This window comes from Nerophis ophidion, linkage group LG09, assembly GCF_033978795.1.
Source record: "Nerophis ophidion isolate RoL-2023_Sa linkage group LG09, RoL_Noph_v1.0, whole genome shotgun sequence".
In the NCBI taxonomy this organism is placed as follows: Eukaryota; Metazoa; Chordata; class Actinopteri; order Syngnathiformes; family Syngnathidae; genus Nerophis; species Nerophis ophidion.
The window spans coordinates 62,475,573-62,495,572 of NC_084619.1; the positions used below are offsets into that span (position 1 = coordinate 62,475,573).

Below are 20,000 nucleotides of genomic sequence, written 5' to 3' on the forward strand. Positions count from 1 at the left end.
GCGTGTGTGTGTTCTGACTTAATGGGGACATCGCTCTGTTTACACAGTCACCTTTAGGGGACTTATGACAAAAAAAGGGTCTCCTAAAAGGAAACCTTTTTTAAATGATAGTCAGATCCATTCGGAACATGCCTAAGTGAAAAGTGAAACATTTGTTATCCTGGCCTTAATAGTACTGTGATTCTGTCTGGTATACATCCTTAGTTAAAGCTAACATATTTTTCCAAAGACAAAATCTGGTTTAGTGTTCCCTAGGATGACATTTTCATACAGCATGATTATAAAACATTATTACCTTAAAGTATGATTGACATTCAGAATTATCCATCCTTCTATACATGATAGTTGGAGTTGCAGACAACTTCAGTTTTTTAAATGGTCCTCAGTAGTCACGTACAAATGTGTGTGAATTATGCAAAATTATTTCATTTTGGTCCCCATGAACCATATCTTTTTCCCCAGGGTCCCCAGTAAGAATGATCGGCACATTACTTCATCAATCCAGAGATTTAAAGACGTGTATGAGCTAACTGGGCAGCGGCCATTTTACAAAAAATGTTTTATGCATCCACAACCTGTAGAAAGGGTGGTCCCCACAAGTCATGATCAAAAACTCGGTCCCCATTCCGTTTGATAACGTGTGCGTGTGTGTGTATGTGTGTGTGTGTGTGTGTGTGCGTGCGTGCGTGCGTGCGTGCGTGCGTGAGTGTGTGTACGTCTGCACGGATATTTGCCTAAGATTCTGACACAGGAAGCCCCTCCCTCACAGAACAATGAGTTTGCTGGCGGAGGAAAGAAAGACAAAGTCCCAATAAGTCAGATAAAGTCCCCTTATGGTTGTTGTTGTGTTGCAGATGAGCGTGAGGCCGTGCAGAAGAAGACCTTCACCAAATGGGTCAACTCCCACCTCTCCAGAGTCTCCTGTCGGATCACCGACCTCTACGTGGACCTGAGGGACGGCCGCATGCTCATCAAGCTGCTGGAGGTCCTGTCAGGAGAGAGACTGGTGGGTCAACACAGGCTTTTATTTTGAAAAGGAACAACACCGTTCCCTTGTTGCATCTTCCAAAGTATTTAAATAACGGCTGTCTAGTTGAAATCACGCTTAGTGTTAAGCGCATACGGTGTCAGTGCACTTCAATAGTATACTGTGTAGCGTATTTTTCTGACTATAAGTCGCAGTTTTTTGGGTAGTTTGGCCAGGGGTGCCACTTATACTCAGGAGCGACTTATGTGTGAAATTATTAACACATTACCATAAAATATCAAATGCCGTATTTTTCGGAGTATAAGTCGCACCTGCTGAAAATGCACATGAAGAAGGGAAAAAACATATATAAGTTGCACTGGAGTATAAGTCGCATTTTTGGGGGAAATTTATTGGATAAAACCCAACACCAAGAAAAGACATTTGAAAGGCTATTTAAAATAAATAAGGAATAGTGAATAGCTGAATAAGTGTACGTTATATGACGCATAAATAACCAACTGACAAGGTGCCTGGTATGTTAACGTAACATATTATGGTAAGAGTCATTCAAATAACTATAACATATAGAACATGCTATACGTTTACCTAACAATCTGTTACTCCGAATCGATAAATCCCATGAAATCTTATACGTCTAGTCTCTTACGGGAATGAGCTAAATAATATTATTTGATATTTTACGGTAATGTGTTAATAATTTCACACATAAGTCGCTCCTGAGTATAAGTTGCACCCCCGACTATACTATGAAAAAAACTGAGATTTATAGTTTGAAAAATACGGTAATATTATTTAGCTCATTCACGTAAGAGACTAGACGTATTAGATGTCATGGGATTTAGCGATTAGGAGTGACAGATTGTTTGGTAAACGTATAGCATGTTCTATATGTTATACTTATTTGAATGACTCTTACTATAATATGTTACGTTAACATACCAGGCACCTTCTCAGTTGGTTATTTATGCGTCATACCTGTATAACGTACACTTATTCAGCCTGTTGTTCACTATTCTTTATTTATTTTACATTGCCTTTCAAATGTCTATTCCTGCCGTTGGGTTTCATCAAATACATTTCCCCAAAAAATGCGACTTATACTCCAGTGCGACTTATATGTTTTTTCCCTTCTTTATTAGGCATTTTCGGCAGGTGCGACTTATACTCCGAAAAATACGGTACTTATTGTGTACATGTTTTGACTGTACCCTTGATTCAAATGACTTGGAAATAACACTTTCCATTTTTGTTTGGTGGTCCCTCCACTTCCGCTCATAGCCAAGATGGCGACTATGGGGTGCGGTTAGCGCCATCATCGCACATCAAGCTTTTTAGTGTATGCAACATCTGGGTGCTGACAGTGTACTACATTTTGCTTTACTTGAAGTACTGCAGTGCACTAAATACTGTAAGTCACAACTAAAAACTGCATGAGTGAAACACAAGTCAGGCACAAAGTGCGGTTGTTTAGCTTGAATATATACAATAACAGGAGTGTATATAATATTATAAATATATCTATCTATACAAAACCCCAAACCAGTAAAGCTGGCGTGTTGTGTAAATGGTAAACAAAAGCAGAATACAATGATTCGCAAATCCTTTTCAACTTCCATCCATCCATCCATTTTCTACCGCTTATTCCCTTTCGGGGTCGCGGGGGGCGCTGGCGCCTATCTCAGCTACAATCGGGCGGAAGGCGGAGTACACCCTGGACAAGTCGCCACCTCATCGCAGGGCCAACACAGATAGACAGACAACATTCACACTCACATTCACACACTAGGGCCAATTTTAGTGTTGCCAATCAACCTATCCCCAGGTGCATGTCTTTGGAAGTGGGAGGAAGCCGGAGTACCCGGAGGGAACCCACGCATTCACGGGGAGAACATGCAAACTCCACACAGAAAGATCCCGAGCCTGGATTTGAACCCAGGACTGCAGGAACTTCGTATTGTGAGGCAGACGCACTAACCCCTCTGCCACCGTGAAGCCTCCTTTTCAACTTATGTTCAATTAAATAGACTGCAGAGATGAGATATTTAATGTTCCGAATGAGAAACGTATTTTTTATTTTTTTGGCAAATAATCATGAACTTAGAAATCTAAGTTCATGATTATTTGCCAAAAAAAGTTGTCACAGGGGCATTTTACCACTGTTTTACATGGCTTTTCCTTTTAACAACACAGAGTAAACGTTTGGGAACTGAGGAGACACATTTTTGAAGTTTTTCAGGTGGAATTATTTCCCATTCTTGCTTGATGTACAGCTTAAGTTGTTCAAAAGTCTGGGGTCTATTTTACGCTTCATAGTGAGCCACACTTTTTTAATTGGAGACAGGTCTGGACTACAGGCAGGCCACACTAGTACCCACACTCTTTTACTATGAAGCCACGCTGTTGTAACACGTGGCTTGGCATTGTCTTGCTGAAATAAGCAGGGGCGTCCATGGAAAAGACGTTGCTTGAATGGAAACATATGTTGCTCCAAAACCTGTATTTACCTTTCAGCATTAATGGTGCCTTCACAGATGTGTAACTTACCCATGCCTTGGGCGCTAATACACCCCCATACCATCACAGATGCTGGCTTTTGAACTTTGCGCCTAAAACAATCTGGATGGTTCTTTTCCTCTTTGTTCCGGAGGACACGACATCCACAGTTTCCAAAAACAATTTGAAATGTGGACTCGTCAGACCACAGAACACTTTTCCACTTTGCATCAGTCCATCTCAGATGAGCTCGGGCCCAGCGAAGCCGGCGGCGTTTCTGGGTGTTGTTGATAAATGGCTTTTGCTTTACATTGTTGACTTTTAACTTGCACTTACAGATGTAGCGATGAACTGTAGTTACTGACAGTGGTTTTCTGAAGTGTTCCTGAGCCAATGTGGTGATATCCTTTACACACTGACGTCGCTTTTTGATGCAGTACCGCCTGAGGGATCGAAAGTCACGGGGATTGCCCCCTACGTGCAGTGATTCCTCCAGATTCTCTGAATCTTTTGATGATATTACGGGCCGTAGATGGTGAAATCCCTGAAATCCTTGCAATAGCTGGTTGAGAAATGTTGTTCTTAAACTGTTCGACAATTTGCTCACACATTTGTTCACAAAGTGGTGACCCTCGCCCTATTCTTGTTTGTGAATGACTGAGAATATCATGGAAGCTGCTTCTATACCCAATCATGGCACCCAGCTGTTCCCAATTATTTTACATCAAACATTATACTTTGAACTTGGGCTGGGCGATATATCGAATATACTCGATATATTACGGGTTTGTCTCTGTGCGATGTAGAAAATGACTATTTTGTGGGTATTCCAGTACACGTTCTCACGCAATTTGGATTTAGGTGCGGGCATTACACTACAGGCTTTTCTCACTCTTTCTTGTCCCTCCTTCTCACAGAGATATAAAACAAGCGCACCTTCTTACATAAGTCACATACTGACGCGCATGCAAGGTCCTACGCTCTTGTCGAGCAGAGAGGTAGCGGCATGGGTAGGGATAGCTGTGGCAGGTGGTGCAAGCGGAGAGAGAAAGTTCGAATCTGGTAAAAAATGGAGGAAGAAGAATTAATTCCCAAGAAAAACATCACGGGGTCCATCGTCTGGCGTTGGTTTGGCTTCAAGTGGGAAGATGTTGAACAGACAACCTTATTATGTCAAGTATGCGGCAAAAGCGTTGCTACAAAAAGTAGCGGCACTACTAATTTGTACCATCATTTGAAAAGTCATCAGCTAGAAAGTGAAGAGTGCTTGAAACTCTGCATGTCAACATCTGCGGTCGTTGCCACATCCGCAAGATGCCAAAGCAACCAGCACTGACCCAATGGAGCCTGGCTTCTTCCATTTCCACATCAACACCGTATGAAAAAAATTGTCGAAAACAGGAGATAACGTCCGCAGGAACCTACAACATAGCGAAGGACATACACTATTTGATTTACTATTATGCAGCTATTTTTTATTTGACAGTTTTTTAAATATCTTGTGTGACATCAGGCACAAAAGTGCACTTTATTTGTTTTAAACTATTGTAGTGGCGTTCTGTGCAAAAAACCCCTTTGATTTAGTGTTGTTTTGATATGTCATCTTAGTGACATCATGCACAAAAGTGCACTCATAGCTTGTTTTAAAATGTCTGACAATCTTGCACGTTTTGTTTTAAAATGACATTAATTTTTGCGCCACTGCTTAATAACTTTTTAATAAATACAGTTTTGCTAAATTGACTTAGTTGTGATTTCCCTCTCTGCATTAAAGTTTAAAATGAGCATATATTAATGCAGTATGTGACGAGAATGTTTTAATGTAGACACAAAGAATCATCATACTGCTGTGATTATATGCATCAAGTGTTCATTCAAGGCTAAGGTAAAATATCCAGATATATATATTGTGTATCTTGACATGGCCTATAAATATCCAGATATTAATAAAAGGCCATATCGCCTAGCATTACTTTAAACATTTTTTTATGAAAAATATTGCAGATTTTGTGTTTATGCTTTATAGTACATGTTAACCTCTTAAAGCCCAAGCTGTTTGTTTACATGCTTTTTTTTTTATTTCTCTTTGCTATTTGGGCTTATTGGACCCTAATTAGAATAAAAACTAAGAATCATCTTTTGATATAGTGTACTTAGTCCATAAGTACACAAGCGTGTACTTCATGTTAAGTAACATACTAATTCTTATTTTTACCCTTTTTTTTTATTTTTTTATTGCATTGTATGTTATACTCTTCTGACACCACCAGATGGCAGTATAAGTGTCCACATAAGCGGCCGTAAGACCCCAATTCAGTACTGTACACAATTTAGGAAATAAGAACTAAAAGGTGCTGTCCACGCATGTAGCCACTAAGGCCTTTAGAGTTAAGGAAATTAAAAAAAATTAAAAACTTTGTCGACATATAGACCTGAAGTTGATATAGGTGTATGACTAATTTTTCAAATTTTTATGACTGAGAAACTTGTGGGTCCCCAGGACCAAACTTGAGGGGAGCCTTAAAAGAAAGAAAATCTATATATTGTGTTGGTTGTGAAAATGAAAAATGCCAAAATGGCTTTGATTTTTTGGGATGTGCAAAAGTTTGGGGGCGTCTTCCTTAGACACTGCAGAGAGCACAGCGCTCGACTGGAAGCATGAATAGAAGCATGGATGGGGAGGCTGTGCCGTCCCCACGGCAACCGTCACGACACAAACGGAGCAGCGACACTTGAAAAATTACCAGTCAAACTTCTTTCATTATAATTTTTTGCCGCCTCCGCCTTCTTCCTTTCTTGCACTTCCTGCCTTTTCAGCAAAGTGTCAGCTCCCAGCAGGGAGGGAGGGGAGGGCGACACGTTGACAAGAACCGTTCATTTTCATTCCGCTGTTCCAGCCCTCGCTGTTGCTATGGCGACATCAGCGTCACATCTTCGCGCCGCCAACATGGCATTAACTCAGTATTCAGCAAGAAAGATGTCATGTTGGCCCGCGGGTCTTGACTTTGACACCTGTGGTCTAATGTGTGTGTGTTTGTGTGTGCGGTTCCACCCTTGCCGTTGCAGCCCAAACCCACCAAAGGCCGCATGAGGATTCACTGTCTGGAGAACGTGGACAAGGCTCTGCAGTTCTTGAAGGAGCAGAAGGTGCACCTGGAGAACATGGGCTCCCACGACATCGTGGACGGAAACCACCGCCTCACCCTGGGCCTCATCTGGACTATCATCCTCCGCTTCCAGGTAGGAGCACACCTGTCGGGTCGAAGGTGATGTCCTACTTGCTGTATCAGCAAAGTGGTCACACTTTTCCCACTTCTTATTTTACATCCTTCTTACAAAGTGGAATGCATTCATTTTGTCCACAAAATTCCACGCACAATACCCCATAATTTACAAAACTGCACTAATAGCTTGTTTTAAAATGTCTCTGACAACCTTGCACTTTCTGTTTTGAAAATGGCATGAATGTTTGTGCCACTGCTTAATAACTGTTTAATAAATACACTTTTGCTAAATTGACTTAGTTGGGATTTCCCTCTCTGCATGAAATTTTCAAATTAGCATATATTAGTGCAGAATGTTTTAATGTAAACACATAGAATCATTGTACTGCTGTGATTATATGCATCAAGTGTTCATTCAATGCTAAAGCAAAACATGGAGATATATATCATGTATCGTGACATCGCCTAAAAAATATTGAGATATTATTAAAGGCCATATCGCCAACCCCTACTTTATACATATTATTACGTCATACATATTACTACTTAATACTTAATATTTCTTCATACATATTAAGTAATGTGTATAAAGTAATATGTATAAAGTAGTAATGTGTGTAAAGTAGTAATCTGTATTAAGTAATATGTATAAAGTATGCATATTACTACTTTATACATATCGCTACTTTATACATATTACTTTAAAGATATCACTACTTGATACATGTTACTACTTTATACATGTTACTTTATACATATTACTACTTTAAACATGTTACTTTATACATATTACTACTTTAGTAATATGTATAAAGTAGTACTATGTACTTTATACATATTACTACTTTAAACATGTTACTTTATACATATTACTACTTTAGTAATATGTACTTTATACATATTGCTACTTTAAACACGTTATTTTATACATATTACTACTATAAACATGTTACTTTATACATATTACTAGTTTAGTAATATTATACATATTGCTACTTTATGCACATTACTACTTTATACATGTTACTTTATACATATTACTAATTTAGTAATATGTATAAAGTAGTAATATGTTCTCTATACATATTACTACTTTAATCTTAGTACTACTTTATACATGTTACTTTATACATATTACCACTTTATGCATATTACTTCTTTATACATGTTACTTTATACATATTACTGCTTTATACATATTACTACTTTATACATGTTACTTTATACATATTACTACTTAATACATGTTACTCTATACATATTACTACTTTAGTAATATGTATAAAGTAGTTATATGTATAAAGTAACATGTATAAAGTAGTTATATGTATAAAGTAATGTGTATCACATAGTGATATCTATTAGGTAATAATATGTATAAAGTAGTAATTTGCAGAGGTGTGGACTCAAGTCACATGACTTGGACTCGAGTCAGACTCAAGTCATGAATTTCATGACTTTAGACTCTACTTGACAAAATGTAAAAAGACTTGCAACTCGACTTAGACTTTAACACCAATGACTTGTGACTTGACTTGGACTTGAGCCTTTTAACTTGACATGACTTGCTACTTTCCCCAAAACCCAACGATTAAAAAGTTATTCAGGAGCGCTCCGTATCTTCTATTGTGTACGTGTGTTTGTCAGCGTGTGTGCGATGACAGCCTGTGCGCTACCTGTCAGTACAACAGCCAAACAAATTACATCCACGTTGTTTTCATCACACAGCATTCACCCAATCAAATTGCAGGAAAACCAATGAAGAAGAACTCTCAAACAACAGAAGAATAAGTGAAGAAAATTATGCCATAAAGTGTTTCGTTCGGGTATTAAAAGTACGACTTGGTCAACAAAACAGGAATTGCCGTAAGCAAAACATGCGGTTGGAAGATTACAGACGGAGACGCATCAATTTACAACTTTGTTCGACATTTGAAGTTGCACAAAGAAGGGTAAGTTTTGAATGTAAGCTAGCGTTTATTGGCTGAGTAACGTGACTTTTAGTTGCTGTGTAGTTAAATCAGTGAGGCTGTAAACTCGCTGCTAACGTTATAACCATAGACATCTTATAAGGGTTCGCAGCATCGAGCGCTACTGCCTATTGCCGCAGACGAGACGCGGGGCCGCCATCTTGGAGTGGTGATCCGCTCCACTCAGTGCAATTCATTTGGCAGGAGCAATGAACTGTCAGCGCATTTAATTCATATTAACTCACTGAATACCACTTATATTCACGTGCTTTTTTGTCATATGTGTAACTATGATAAAGGACACATGTCTTGGCGTGTTCATAATTTGCTTAACAGAAATAGAATATTCTTATATGCTATAAGTGACCAGACGTCTGAGATCAAAACTGGGAATATAATCCCAGAGAAGGGGAAAAAAATAGTCAGCTATTTTGAAGTTGAAGAAACAATATGATTAGGTTGTATATACATGCATATATCCTACATAAACAATGTATGAAAACATTAGATATCTATATATCTTACGGACCTATAAACCAGATGTTTTCAAATGGGGGTACTTGAAGGTATGCCAAGGGGTACATGATATTTTTTTTAATATTCTAAAAATAACAATTCAAAATCCGTTATAAATATATTTATTGAAAAATACTTCAACAAAATATGAATGTAAATTCATAAACTGTGAAAAGAAATGCAACAATGCAATATTCAGTGTTGACAGCTAGATTTTTTGTGGACATGTTCCATAAATATTGATGTTGAAAAATTATTTTTTTGTGAAGAAATTATTAGAATGAAGTTGATGAACCCAGATGGATCTGTATTACAATCCCCAAAGAAGGCACTTTAAGTTGATGATTACTTCTATGTGTAGAAATCTTTATTTATAATTGAATCACTTGTTTATTTTTCAACAAGTTTTTAGTTATATTCACATCTTTTTTTATATAAATAGTTCAAGAAAGACCACTACAATTGTGCAATATTTTGCACTGTTATACAGTTTAATAAATCAGAAACTGATGACATAGTGCTGTATTTTCTATCAAATTCTTCCTTTAAATGATCATGTTTACAGTGATTGTTTTGTATGTATTTTTCATGTTGCTTTGGATAAAAGTGTCTGCCAAATACTTAAACATATCAATCAATCAATGTTTACTTATACAGCCCTAAATCACTAGTGTCTCAAAGGGCTGCTATATAACACCTGAAAGTCTTTATGTCAGCTAAAACCACCAATCTGTTTCACTGGATTCAGAATAAAACCAAATTCTGTCTTACTCAACAAAGTTAGTATTTGAATATTGTTACTTGAAGACTTATCTGTGGTTATAATAAAATGAGAATGCATCATAAAGGGCGTGGCGCAGTGGGAGAGTGGCCGTTCGGAACCCGAGCGTCCCTGGTTCAAATCCCACCTAGTACCAACCTCGTCACGTCCGTTGTGTCCTGAGCAAGACACTTCACCCTTGCTCCTGATGGGAGCTGGTTGGCGCCTTGCATGGCAGCTCCCTCCATCAGTGTGTGAATGTGTGTGTGAATGGGTAAATGTGGAAGTAGTGTCAAAGCGCTTTGAGTACTTTGAAGGTAGAAAAGCGCTATACAAGTACAACCCATTTATCATTATAATCAATGGCGGCTGGTGAATTTTGTTTTAGGTGGGCCTGAAAGTTTGTAAACCAAATACCTGTAGGGGTGTCATCCTCCCCCAGAAGATTTCTTTGTGATTTTCACGTACAAATATTGTAGTTCTTTGCTCCTGCTTAACTCTGTGGTAATATTCTTTTCACAAAATACAACCAATAGTATGTTAATGTAAATTCTTACTTGTGAAAAGTAATCCTCCAATTCCTATTTTCAACAGTCCGCTCAATTGAGCAGGAAAATGCTGAATACCAGCCCAGCATCTTTGTTTTCTACCTGTCAAATGTTAGTTTAGGCTGCTTGCCGGCTCTTCATCACCACTTCAAGATGGCGGCCAAATTGCTTGCGTCACAGCAGCCAATTCTGCGTCTACTTATAAGATGTATATGGTTATAACGTCATTGCAAACACGGCAATCTGTTGCGTCCACTGCAGATGCTACCTTATTCATACTTATTGTCAAGTGATTTTATTTTAAGCAGGGTTGCATGAGGTACCTTCACATAACGTTATGTTAATGAATGTATCACACACAGTAACGTAACGTTAGACGGCGGTCAGCAGCACAGCGTATTTTAGCCACCTATAAAAAGACAAACATAGTCAAATAAAGGTCAGTTAAAATGTATACTATATTAAGAATATGTGTACATATTCCATAGAGCCCTGACATCTAACAAGTACAGCACTGTTCATTGTTATGTTCATGTATTTGTTGTTTTTAATGTGTACGCACAAATAAACACATACAGTATGAGATGAGATCAATGAGATAAGGTAACAACATGACATAAACTGCTGATGAACTAGTTACAATGCAATATTCCATGGAAATACAATGTTAACACTTTTGTGCAAATAAGTACAGTTGCACTTGTTTTTTCAAATGTGTTTATACTGTAAAGGAATGAGTTAAATGTTTAGAATAACTGGTTAATAGTGCTATTATGAATTGCAATGTCAGCACTGTTTTTTTAAAAAATGATAAATACATACACCGTTTTAAAAGCATACACAATCTGTGTACATATATTAGTCTGTGGTTAAAAAGACTTGAAATGACTCGAAACCCAAAATGCAGGACTTGGGACTTGACTTGAGACTTTCCAGTACTGACTTTGGACTTGACTCGGACTTGCCTGTCTTGACTCGGGACTTGACTCGAGACTTGAGGGCAAAGACTTGAGACTTACTTGTGACTTGCAAAACAATGACTTGGTCCCACCTCTGGTAATTTGTATAACGTAGTAATTTGTATGAAGTTGTAATATGTATAAAGTAGTTATACGTAGAAAGTAACATGTATAAAGTAGTAATATGTATCACGTAGTGATATCTATAAAGTAGTGATATGTATAAAGTAGTAATATATACAAAGTAAAATAAGCGAGTCCTGCGGTGAAGAAAAAAAAAGGTAAATTTTCTCTGGCTGGTGGTATATACTATCTACTCCAATAATGATTAAACACTGGTATCATATGTGTAGATATTGTATCCGCTGATTTACTTCTCATGCACTTGTTAAAGAAAAAAAGGCCGATACCGATAAAAAAGAGGCTGATACCAATATAGGTCAAAATGGCAAATATGGGATAATCGGTCGATCCCTGGTTTCTGCAGTTTGTCGTGTCGACACGAGGCGGCGTCCTGACGTGTGTGTGTGTGTCTGTGTGTCTGTGTGTGTGTGTGTGTCTCAGATCCAGGACATCAGCGTGGAGACGGAGGACAACAAGGAGAAGAAGTCTGCCAAGGATGCTCTGCTGCTGTGGTGTCAGATGAAGACCGCAGGGTGAGTCCCAGACCATCACATGGCCACCTTCCGCCTCTAACCATCTTGCCTTCCTCCCCAGATACCCAAACGTCAACATCCACAACTTCTCCACCAGCTGGAGGGACGGCATGGCCTTCAACGCCATCATCCACAAACACAGGTGAGAGAGGAAGCCCCGCCCCCGTGCCCACCTTTAACACCCCCAACCCTTCCTTGGCTAGGCCGGACCTGATTGACTTTGACAAGCTGAAGAAGTCCAACGCTCACCACAACCTGCAGAACGCCTTCAACCTGGCCGAGCATCACCTGGGCCTCACCAAGCTGCTCGACGCCGAGGGTGAGATGCTTGTTCGGGGCCGATACCGATATCGAACATTAGTGGTGGACGAGGCCGATAAGTGATATCAACATGAGTGGTACACGTCCGTAAACATCTGGACAAGACCTTGTTGTTTTTTACTTTATTTCTGAGGAAAGGTGCGACCAGCAGCCTGATTTACTCAAGGTTTGCGTGTGCTAAAACACGTGCAATTGTGACAGTATCTACTAGACGTGTGCAAGGTGGAAGTGAGCAGAACAAGGGAGGAGAAGATGCAAAAATATTATTATTTAGTACACGCAGTGTGATTTATCAACACTCATCATCACTATTTAGTGTTTTATTTAGCAGGTGTGAGAAGGACATTAAAAGGCTGCGGGATCACACGCATGCACACCACGATCCTCCGTCATATGTGTGTGTCAACACTCTCAATCATTCAGCAACATCCTTTTATAATGTTATAGCTACGAGAGGACTTAAGGGGCTGATTGAAATCATTTCACACACTATTTTTTCAATTGTACCCACTAAAAGTACACTATATTTTATAAATTGTATACACTAATTGTGCACACTATTTTAGAGATTGTACACACTAATAGTATACACTATTAGAAAAGCGCTATACAAGTACAACCCATTTATCATTTATCATTTATTTCAGATATTGTACACACTAATAGTACACGCTTTTTTAGAGATTGTACACTCTAATAGTACACACTATTTTGTACTTTGTACACACTAATAGTACACACTATTTTATACTTTGTACGCACCAATAGTACACACTATTTTATACTTTGTACAAACTAGTAGTACACACTATTTTAGAGATTGTACACACTAATAGTACACACTATTTTATACTTTGTATGCACTAATAGTACACACTATTTTATACTTTGTACAAACTAGTAGTACACACTATTTTAGAGATTGTACACACTAATAGTACACACAATTTTGTACTTTGTACACACTAGTAGTACACACTAGTTAATACTCTGTACAAACTAACAGTAAACACTATTTTATACCTTGTACACACTAATAGTACACACTTTTATACTTTGTACACGGTAACAGTACACACTATTTTATAGATTGTACACACTAATAGTACACACTATTTCATACTTTGTACACACTAGTAGTACACAGTAAATTAGAGATTGTACACACTAATAGTACACACTATTTTATACTGAGGACACACTAATAGTACACACTATTTTATACATTGTACACACTAGTAGTAAACGCTATTCTAGCGCTCTAACACACTAATAGTACACACTATTTCCTAATTTGTAATCACTAATAGTACACACTATTTTATACTCTGTACACACTAATGACAGACACTAATAGTACACACTATTGTATACCTTGTACACACAAACAGTACACACTTTTATAGTTTGTACACACTAATAGTACACACTATTTTATAGATTGTACACAGTATTTCATACTTTGTACACACTAATAGTACTATTTTATCTTTTGCACACACTAATAGCACACTCTGTTTTATACTTTTTACTCACTAATAGTGCACACTATTTTATACTTTTTACACACTTATAGTGCACACTTTTTTATACTTTTTACACACTAATGGTGCACACTATTTTATGCTTTGTACACACTAATGGTCCAAACTATTTTATACTATGCACACACTAATAGTACACACTATTTTATACTTTGCACACACTAATAGTACACACTATTTTATACTTTCCACACACTAATAGTACACACTCTTTTATACTTTTACACGCTGTTTGCTGCGTGGTCTTTGGGTCCTAGCGGGTGATTAGTGATCTTCTTGACTAGTTATATTTTTTTTAATCAAATGTGTAGATATTGTATCTGCTGATGGCCTTCTGTTGTACTTGTCAAAAAGAAAAGGCCGATACTGATAAAAGAGAGGTGGATACCACCATACGTAAAAAGGCCAAAAATTGTCGTTAATAAAGGGTGGATCCCTCACTCGCAGCGATGTGGCTGTGCTCCTTCTCTTATCCTCACTCTTCGTCTCCTCCCCCGTCTCTGAGCAGACATCAGCGTGGACCACCCTGACGAGAAGTCCATCATCACCTACGTGGTCACTTACTACCACTACTTCTCCAAGATGAAGGCCCTCAAGGTGGAGGGCAAGCGAATCGGGAAGGTAGGGAAACGGAGGCAGCGGAGGGATGAAAAGAGCGACCTCCTTTGACGACTGGTGCGCCCGCAGGTTTTGGACAACGCCATCGAGACGGAGAAGATGATCAATAAGTACGAGTCTTTGGCTTCGGACCTGCTGGAGTGGATCGAGCAGACCATCATCATCCTCAACAACAGGAAGTTTGCCAACTCGCTGGTGGGCGTCCAGCAGCAGCTGCAGGCCTTCAACACCTACAGGACCGTGGAGAAGCCGCCAAAGTCTGTAGTGGCCTGCAAGAAACGCACACATACACACACACACTAACATGGGTGTGTGTGTGTGTGTGTGTGTGTGTAGGTTCACAGAAAAGGGCAACCTGGAGGTCCTTCTGTTCACCATTCAGAGCAAGATGAGGGCCAACAACCAGAAGGTGTACACCCCTCGAGAGGGCAAACTCATCTCCGACATTAACAAGGTAGCCACGCCCACTCTGATGTCATCATTCCACATGAGCCAACGACCTTATCGTCTTCTGCTTGTGTGCTAGGCCAGTGTTCATTTCTTTGACTCATCATTTCCATCAACAACCTATTTTCCCATACCTTTTTTCTAGATTATATAAGCCACACCCACCACATTATAGAAGAAATAATAATAATATAATAAAAATAATTTCCTTATATTAGCCGCACCAGACTATAAGATGCAGATATATATGTTGTAAAATTAGTTATTTACATAGAAATGTTTAGTAAATGTTTATTTACATACCATAATTGTGTCTTTGCCGCCACAGCAGTAAAACAGGTGATCGAACAAAACAGAAGTCCTGGTCATGGACCCACTAGCTGCGCAAACTAGCTCTTCAATCAGCTAAACAGACTCAATAACTCCACGGTGACGTTTTGGTGAATTTACTGGGGAATTTGTGAAACTAAAACAGTATAAAAAAAAAAAAAAAGAATGTAAGTTAATAATACTAACACGGACACTCGTAAACGTGTCAGCATATTAGCTAATGCTAATGACGCCAGCTTAGTTACATTACGATAGCAGGTACAAATATACATTAAACACCCCAAAAGCGCTTTAGTAAGTAAGATTTGTTTTAGTTATATTGTAAAACTTTACAAACGTTGTTTGGAGTGATGAATGGAGAATTTATACGAGTAGGAACGCTATGGACGGCTCGAAGACTGAACAACACTTAGGTTGAAAAAAATAATATCACCCTTTGCTTGAGTATTTTTGCCTGTATTTTTTATAAAATTATTTTCATCATAGTTGCCAGTGACGAAAAATCCATAAATTAGCTGCTCTGTCTTATAAACCGCAGGATTCAAAGTGTAGGTAAAAATTACCGGCTTATAGTCTGGAATTTAGGATGCGTTGTGAAATGAGTTATTTACACAGAAATATTTAGTAAATGTTTATTTACATTCCTTAATTGTTTCCAAACGGCGTCTGTAACACGGCATTAAAACAGCCGATCAAATAAAACAGAAATCATCGTCATGGACCCATTAGCTGCACAAGCTAGCTCTCCAATCAGCTAAACAGATCCAATAACTCCACGGTGACGTTTTGGTAAATTTACTGAGGAATTTGTGAACTTAAACAATACAAAAAGAAAATAATGTAAGTTAATAAAACTAAGACGGACACTCATAAACGTGTTAGCATTTTAGCTAATGCTAGCGACGCTTACATTACGATAGCACGTACAAATATGAATGATGACAGAAATCACACATGGGACGCTTTAGTGAGTAAGAATTGTTTTAGTTATATTGTAAGACTTACCGTACGGAGTGATGAATGAAGAATTTATACGAGTAAAAACGTTATGGGCGGCTAGCGAGTACAAATATGCATGAAAACACTCCGACAGACATCACACATGCGACGCTTTAGTGAGTAAGAATTGTTTTAGTTGTATTGTAAGACTTACTGTACGGAGTGATGAATGAAGAATTTATACAAGTAGAAACGCTATGGACGGCTAGCAAGTACAAATATGCATGAAAACACTCCGACAGACATCACACATGGGACACTTTAGTAAGTATGAATTGTTTTAGTTATATTGTAAAACTTACAAACGTTGCTTGGAGTGATGAAAGAAGAATTTATACAAGTAAAACGCTATGGACGGCTTGCAAGTACGAATATGCATGAAAAAACTCCAACAGACATCACACATGGGACACCTTAGTGATATAGAATTGTTTTAATTATATTGTAAAACTTAGAAACATTGCTTTGAGTGCTGAATGAAGAATTTATACGAGTAGAACGCTATGGATGCCTAGCAAGTACAAATATGCATGAAAACACTCCAATAGACATCACACATGGGACACTTTAGTGAGTACGAATTGTTTTAGTTGTATTGTAAAACTTATACACGTTGTTTGGAGTGCTGAATGAAGAATTTATACGAGTAGTAACGCTATGGACGGCTAGCAAGTACGAATATGCATGGAAACACTCCAACAGACATCACACATGGGAGACTTTAGTGAGTACAAATTGTTTTAGTTGTATTGTAAAACTTAGAAACGTTGTTTGGAGTGCTGAATGAATAATTTATACGAGTAGTAACGCTATGGACGGCTAGCAAGTACGAATATGCATGGAAACACTCCAACAGACATCACACATGGGAGACTTTAGTGAGTAAAAATTGTTTTGTTATATTGTAAAACTTACAAACGTTGCTTGGAGTGATGAAAGAAGAATTTATACGAGTACAATCGCTATGGACGGCTAGCAAGTACGAAAATACATGAAAGCACCCTGACAGACATAACCCATGGGACGCTTTAGTGAGTAAGAATTGTTTTAGGTATATTGTTAATCTTACAAACATTGTTTGGAGTGATGAATGAAGAATTTATACGAGTAGAAACGCTATGGACGGCTAGCAAGTACATGTATGCATGAATACACTCATCACACATGGGACACTTAAGTAAGTTTTTTAACCCAATGTGGCCCTGAGGGCCAAATGTTTGGAGGGCCCTGAAGTAGAGGGCTGAAAAAGTTGTGTATCACTTCTGATACGTCAGGCGTTCCAGTCCAGGAGGACTCGTGTTTGACTAAAATGTGAGTAAGAGTGAAAATTAACACCTCTGCAGGCGTGGGAGCGTCTGGAGAAGGCAGAGCACGAGCGGGAGCTGGCGCTGAGGACGGAGCTGATCCGCCAGGAGAAACTGGAGCAGCTTGCTCGACGCTTCGACCGCAAGGCCGCCATGAGGGAGACGTGGCTGAGCGAGAACCAGCGCCTGGTCTCCCAGGTAAGGCCGGCCACGCCGGGTGGGCGGAGCTCCTGACTGACTTGTTTGTGCTCCTCCCCCAGGACAACTTTGGCTTCGACCTCCAGGCGGTGGAAGCGGCCACCAAGAAGCACGAGGCCATCGAGACGGACATCGCCGCCTACGAGGAGCGCGTCCAGGTGAGGGTCGCCACCGTTCTTTCGCCAGGTCCCGTCGCTCAAAGTCCAACCCCCGCTCCGGCTTCTCCTTGCAGGCGGTGGTGTCCGTGGCCAAGGAGCTGGAGGCGGAGAATTACCACGACATCAAGCGCATCACGGCCAGGAAGGACAACGTGATCCGCCTGTGGGAGTACCTGCTGGAGCTGCTGAAGGCCCGCCGGCTGAGGCTGGAGCAGAACTTGGGTCTGCAGAGGGTCTTCCAGGAGATGCTCTACATCATGGACTGGATGGACGAGATGAAGGTGGGCGGGGCTCCTTGCCCTTCCACGCCCCGCCCCTTGGGTGTCCCCTGACCTTTCGCCTGTCGCTCCTGCAGATGCTGCTGCTCTCGCAGGACTACGGCAAGCACCTGCTGGGCGTGGAGGACCTGCTGCAGAAGCACGCCTTGGTGGAAGCTGACATCGGCGTCCAGGCCGACCGGGTCAAGAACGTAAACGCCAACGCTCAGAAGTTCGCCGGCGACACAGAAGGTGAGGCGTCGCCCGTTTTCTCGTTTGAGGGTGCTCACTCCTGCTCCTCAATCCTCCTCAGGTTACAAACCCTGCGACCCTCAGATCATCAGGGACCGCGTGGCCCACCTGGAGTTCTGCTACCAGGAGCTCAGCCAGCTGGCGGCCGAGCGGCGAGCACGCCTGGAGGAGTCGCGCCGCCTCTGGAAGTTCTTCTGGGAAATGGCCGAAGAGGTTTGTCCCTCCTTCTCCGCCTTCCCCGTCCTGCGGCGAGTGACGGCCCCGGTCTGCTCCGCAGGAGGGCTGGATCCGGGAGAAGGAGCAGATCCTGTCCTCGGAGGACTACGGCAAGGACCTGACGGGCGCCGTGCGGCTGCTGAGTCAGCACAAAGCCCTGGAGGACGAGACCACGGGGCGGGCCGCCCACCTGCAGCAGACCATCAAGCAGGGCCAGGAACTGGTGGCTAACAAGCACTTTGGAGCCGACAAGATCCAGGAACGCATCCTGGACATCCAGGTAGTTCCTCTTTCAAACGCCACACATCAAGGCTAAAATGATAGCAGATGTTTATGCTCTATTATCCTCCTCAGATCAAAACATAGAGACTTTTCATTCTTTACTTCAGGGACCAAGTATAAAGTCCAAATATGTTGGATATTTTTTGTGTCAAAAGTGCTAAAAACAGACCAAGTCAAACGTTACTTGGAGTGATAAATAAAGAAGTGATACGAGTAGTAACGCTATGGATGGCCAGCAAGTAGAAATATGCATGAAAACACTCCGACAGACATCACACATGGGACAATTTAGTGAGTACAAATTGGTTTAGTTATAATGTAAAACTGCTTGGAGTGATGAATGACGAATTTATACGAGTAGAAACGCTATGGACGGCTAGCACGTAGAAATATGCATAAAAACGCTACGACAGACATCACACATGGGACGCTTTAGTGAGTAAGAATTGTTTTAGTTATATTGTAAAACTTACAAACGTTGTTTGGAGTGAAGAGTAAAGAATGTATACGAGTAGAAACGCCATGGATGGCTAGCAAGTACAAATATGCATGAAAACACTCCTACAAACATCACACATGGGACGCTTTCGTAAGTAAGAATTGTTTTAGTTATATTGTAAAACTTACAAACGTTGCTTGGAGTGAAGAGTAAAGAATGTATAGGAGTAGAAACGCCATGGATGGCTAGCAAGTACAAATATGCATGAAAACACTCCTACAAACATCACACATGGGACGCTTTCGTAAGTAAGAATTGTTTTAGTTATATTGTAAAACTTACAAACGTTGCTGGGAGTGATGAATGAAGAATTCATACGAGTAGGAACGCTATGGACGGCTAGCAAGTACAAATATGCATGAGAATACTCCTACAGACATCACACATGGGACATTTTAGTGTGTACAAATTGTTTTAGTAATATTGTAAAACTTACAAACGTTGCTTGAAGTGATGAT

At 40.0% G+C, this 20,000-nt stretch overlaps 1 protein-coding gene across 5 annotated transcripts in view; it reads left to right on the forward strand.

Annotated features, from left to right (window-relative positions):
• sptbn1 (spectrin, beta, non-erythrocytic 1) overlaps positions 1-20,000 on the forward strand; it is a 124,128-nt gene that overhangs the window by 62,552 nt on the left and 41,576 nt on the right. For all 5 annotated transcript variants that reach the window (XM_061911511.1, XM_061911508.1, XM_061911510.1 and 2 more), the window contains 14 exons: positions 855-1,006; positions 6,551-6,724; positions 12,026-12,117; positions 12,179-12,259; positions 12,321-12,436; positions 14,491-14,603; positions 14,670-14,857; positions 14,937-15,054; positions 17,720-17,878; positions 17,941-18,036; positions 18,111-18,317; positions 18,392-18,545; positions 18,607-18,758; positions 18,823-19,041. In XM_061911511.1, the coding sequence (XP_061767495.1) occupies positions 855-1,006; positions 6,551-6,724; positions 12,026-12,117; positions 12,179-12,259; positions 12,321-12,436; positions 14,491-14,603; positions 14,670-14,857; positions 14,937-15,054; positions 17,720-17,878; positions 17,941-18,036; positions 18,111-18,317; positions 18,392-18,545; positions 18,607-18,758; positions 18,823-19,041 (2,021 nt within the window). The remainder of the gene's footprint in view (positions 1-854; positions 1,007-6,550; positions 6,725-12,025; positions 12,118-12,178; positions 12,260-12,320; positions 12,437-14,490; positions 14,604-14,669; positions 14,858-14,936; positions 15,055-17,719; positions 17,879-17,940; positions 18,037-18,110; positions 18,318-18,391; positions 18,546-18,606; positions 18,759-18,822; positions 19,042-20,000) is intronic.